We start from the raw sequence: 3537 nt of genomic DNA, 5'->3' as shown, positions 1-3537 counted from the left end.
TGTTCTTTTTTAAAAAAATATTTTATTATTTTTATTTTATGTGTACGCATGTATTGCCTGCATGTAGGCAAGTGCACCCATGTTTTGCAATGCCCGCGAAGGACAGAAGAGGCTGTTCGATCCCCTGGAACTGGAGTTATGGACAGTTGTTAGCTGTCATGTGGGCGCTGGGATTTGAACCCAGGTCTTCTGCAAGAACAACCAGTGCTCTTAACTGCTGAACCATCTCTCCAGCCCAGATAAATATATTTTAAATTAAAAAAAGAGACTATTTCTGAGCAGCTTCTAAGCAAGCATTTCTTAGTAGGTTGATCAGAGCTCTGGAGTCATCACTTATAATGGCACTGCAGACTGCAGACACCTTCACATGTTAGCTCCTACCTTCACATGTTTATGGAATGTGTCAGGACCTATTCCACCATTGACCTCTATATCCAAAGTTGGGAACTGGTTCCTCAGTCAGTGAACCTTAAGCATCATCTCTTCCATGAATTTCTGCCTTCAAAACCAAGGTCCTATGGTCATTACCAAGGCCATATCTATTTGATTAGCCTATGGGGCCAATATTCAACTGTAGTTCCTGGTTTGAGAGCAAGGCCAACCTTCATTCCATTTTCCTGGATGTGTTTATTCAAAAGCCCCAGGTTCTCTGCTGTCTCAAGATGAAGAGTGTTTTGACCTGTTATAGCCATTGGCTTTACCCACTGTTCTGGCCTGAACACCATCATGTGCATGTCAGAGAAAGGGTTCTGGCCTAGCTGCCTTCAGAGGCTTTCCACCACAAGGTGACCAAAGGTGATGTTGGGATTAAAATGCCCACCCATTATATCCAAGTGCAAGTAGTTGGCCCTGAGTCCAGCATGCACAGAAATTTGGCCCCTAGGTTGGCCAGGTGGCTGGTGAGGATAAACAGGTCCTTCTTGCAGCCCAAAACCATTTCACCAGTTCCCTACAGCGAGTGAGTTCATGAGAGCAGAGTGGGCCCTTGTCTCTGGAGCTTATAGCCTTTGAATCTGTCTCCAGGCTGTCCCCTCTTTTCAGGAGTCATATGGCTCTGCCACAGCCTCTGTCACCCTTGATGTTGTATTTGGGAGATTGCTAGCAGGGAAAGGAGGATATCTTGGAAGGCAGAAAAAGAGTTTGAGCATCTTTTTATACTTTTAAGGACTTTGGAATTTTAGACTATGATGGTGGATTAGAAGCTGTCTCTGTGTGGCATGAGGAATTGCAAAAGTCAGTTTAGCAAAGAATAGACTCTATTCCAAGGATAACAAGATAGGAAGAACATCCAAAAATCACAAAGGCACTAAGAGGAGAGTTGCAAAGCCCGGGGAAACAGAAGGGTGGTACATATGGTAAAGGAGAGCGGGCAGCACATGGCTGAGTACGTTGAAATCAGAGACTGGTCCTTCAGTACTGATCTCAGGCCTCTGTTTGCTCTCCTATTTTATAGCACACAGGAATCACCCCTTGCCATGTATCTTAATCACTCCAGATTGTACAACTATGGAGTCCTGGAAACATGGGAAAACCTGCCCAGACAATAGGCTGCAAAGCTGAGTGTGGCCAGCAGAGGCTACTGGTACGCAAAAAAAAGAAGCTCCCAAAGTGTAGGCAGACCTGTGGGATATCTGCCTTTGACTATACCAGGCTCAGCACCAGCCTAAAGAGTAGGGAAGACAAGAGATTCCAACTTCAACTAACCAACACCTCCTTCCAATATTAGAGGGACCAGAAAGAAGTCACTCCAATACATCACTCCCCCCCCACTTTTTTTTTTTTGCAGATGATCAAAATTGACTTTAAAAAAAGAGATCTATAATTTTCAGGCACTATTTCAAAATCAATCCCCTGTTCTGAATTATCCATTAACTAGTGTGGATTCAAGCCCACTCCTTTATCATTAAAATACATGAAAATACATATTCATACAACTTTTACAGTGATGCTGTTCTAGTTACAAATAGCTTCCACTTTTCTAGGACATAATTTCACTTTGTTTAAGCAAGAATTCTTTAAAGAAGCTATAAACAACCTTTAAGTATTTAGCCATGAATAGAGGGTACATCACCTTTTTTATATTCTATCTCTTTCTCATTCTTTTCTGTGTTTCCCCTTTACTTTTGCTGTTAAATTTATTTTAGTTAATTTAAATTGTTTGGTTTTATGTGTATGAGTGTTTGCCTGCATGTATGTAAGTGCACCTTTGTGTGCAGTGCCCACAGAGGACAGAAGAGGGCATTGGATCCTCTGGAACTGGAGTTATGGATGGGCTATCTGCCATGGGTGCTGGGAACTGAACCCAGGTCCTTTGCAAGAGTAGCCAGTGCTCTTAACTGCTGATCTGTCTCTCCTTGGAGTAAATATTCTTTTTTTTTTTTTTTGAAATAGGGTCTCATTATGTAGTCTTGGCTGGCCTGAGGCTTGCTATGTAGACCAGGCTGGCCTCAAAATCACAGAAATCCACCTTCTTCTGCCTCCCAAGTGCTGGGATTAAGGGCATGAACCACTATGCTCCGCACATTTAACGTTCTTTATGTATTTTTCCTTATTCCCCAGATTACTTCAATCATTTCCTCTTGCTCACATTTATCTGCACTTTTTCCTTTCTTTTATTTCACTTTGTCTTTTCTTTTCCCCTTTCTTACCACCTTTCCTTCACTTCCTTCATTTCCTATCATATTTTTATTTTTACCAACTTTTTTTAACTTCATAGTTTACATAATTTCTTTCATTTTCTATTCTACGGTCATTGATGGTGTAGTAATGATCTTTAATCAATTTTAAGTATATCTGGTTTGGTTTTGTGTTGCAGGGGTTTATTTTATTTTCTCTGAATGGTCCCAGTCATTGAACTGGCAAGAGACAATGGCTCACTAAATAGATTCCCAAATAAGATGAGATATTCATCCAAATGTGAAAACTGCAACATGGAAATACAAGAAATATGAAAAAACAAGGCAAAAATGATGCTTCCAAATGGTCATAACTTCTTGATTGACTCAAATGATACTGAGATGAGCCAGGCATAGTGGCACACTCCTTTAATTCCAGCACTCGGAGGCAGAGGCAGGCGGATCTCTTGAGTTTGAGGTCAAGTTGTTCTACACAGTGAGTTTCAGGCCAGCTGAGGCTCTACAGGGAGACCCTGTCTCCAAGGGAAAAAAAAAAGAGCCAGGAATACTTAGAACTCTTGTACTAACAATCAGTAGTTTCAAAAAGGATACAAAAGAGTGATGAATGCAATAAATCAAGACCTAGAAATGAAAGTTATTAACATACATGAACAATTCAGCAACAGGGATGAGAAATTCTACGAGGAAACAGATTTTGAAAACAACAACAGCAAAATGTTGGAAATGAGGACCTCATACACTACAGACAAAGCCCAGTGGAAGCAACACCATCAGAGTAGATAAAGAAGAAGGATCAGGGTCAAGGAACTCCTACACTGACATCAGTAAAGAAAGATATAAGTGTAGCCACAATTTTCAAGAACTCGAGGTAGATAGAAAGGGCTAAGATAAAAGCACAAAA

The 3537-nt window shown here is 40.9% G+C and overlaps 1 protein-coding gene and 1 pseudogene across 1 annotated transcript in view; one reads left to right on the top strand and one right to left on the bottom strand.

Moving 5' to 3' along the window:
* Positions 1-250: 250 nt before the first annotated feature.
* LOC103726565 lies at positions 251-937 on the bottom strand (annotated as a pseudogene).
* A 415-nt stretch (positions 938-1352) lies between these two features.
* Positions 1353-3537, top strand: part of Slc22a13 (solute carrier family 22 member 13) — a 25866-nt gene continuing 23681 nt past the window's right edge. Inside the window, exon 1 of the mRNA XM_008824181.1 lies at positions 1353-1384. Within this exon, the coding sequence (XP_008822403.1) occupies positions 1353-1384 (32 nt within the window). The remainder of the gene's footprint in view (positions 1385-3537) is intronic.

Source organism: Nannospalax galili, unplaced genomic scaffold, assembly GCF_000622305.1.
Source record: "Nannospalax galili isolate Female #2095 unplaced genomic scaffold, S.galili_v1.0 scaffold549, whole genome shotgun sequence".
NCBI classification, from domain to species: domain Eukaryota; kingdom Metazoa; phylum Chordata; class Mammalia; order Rodentia; family Spalacidae; genus Nannospalax; species Nannospalax galili.
Note: the sequence above shows the minus strand (reverse complement) of the source record. Positions and strands in the feature narration are given on the sequence as shown.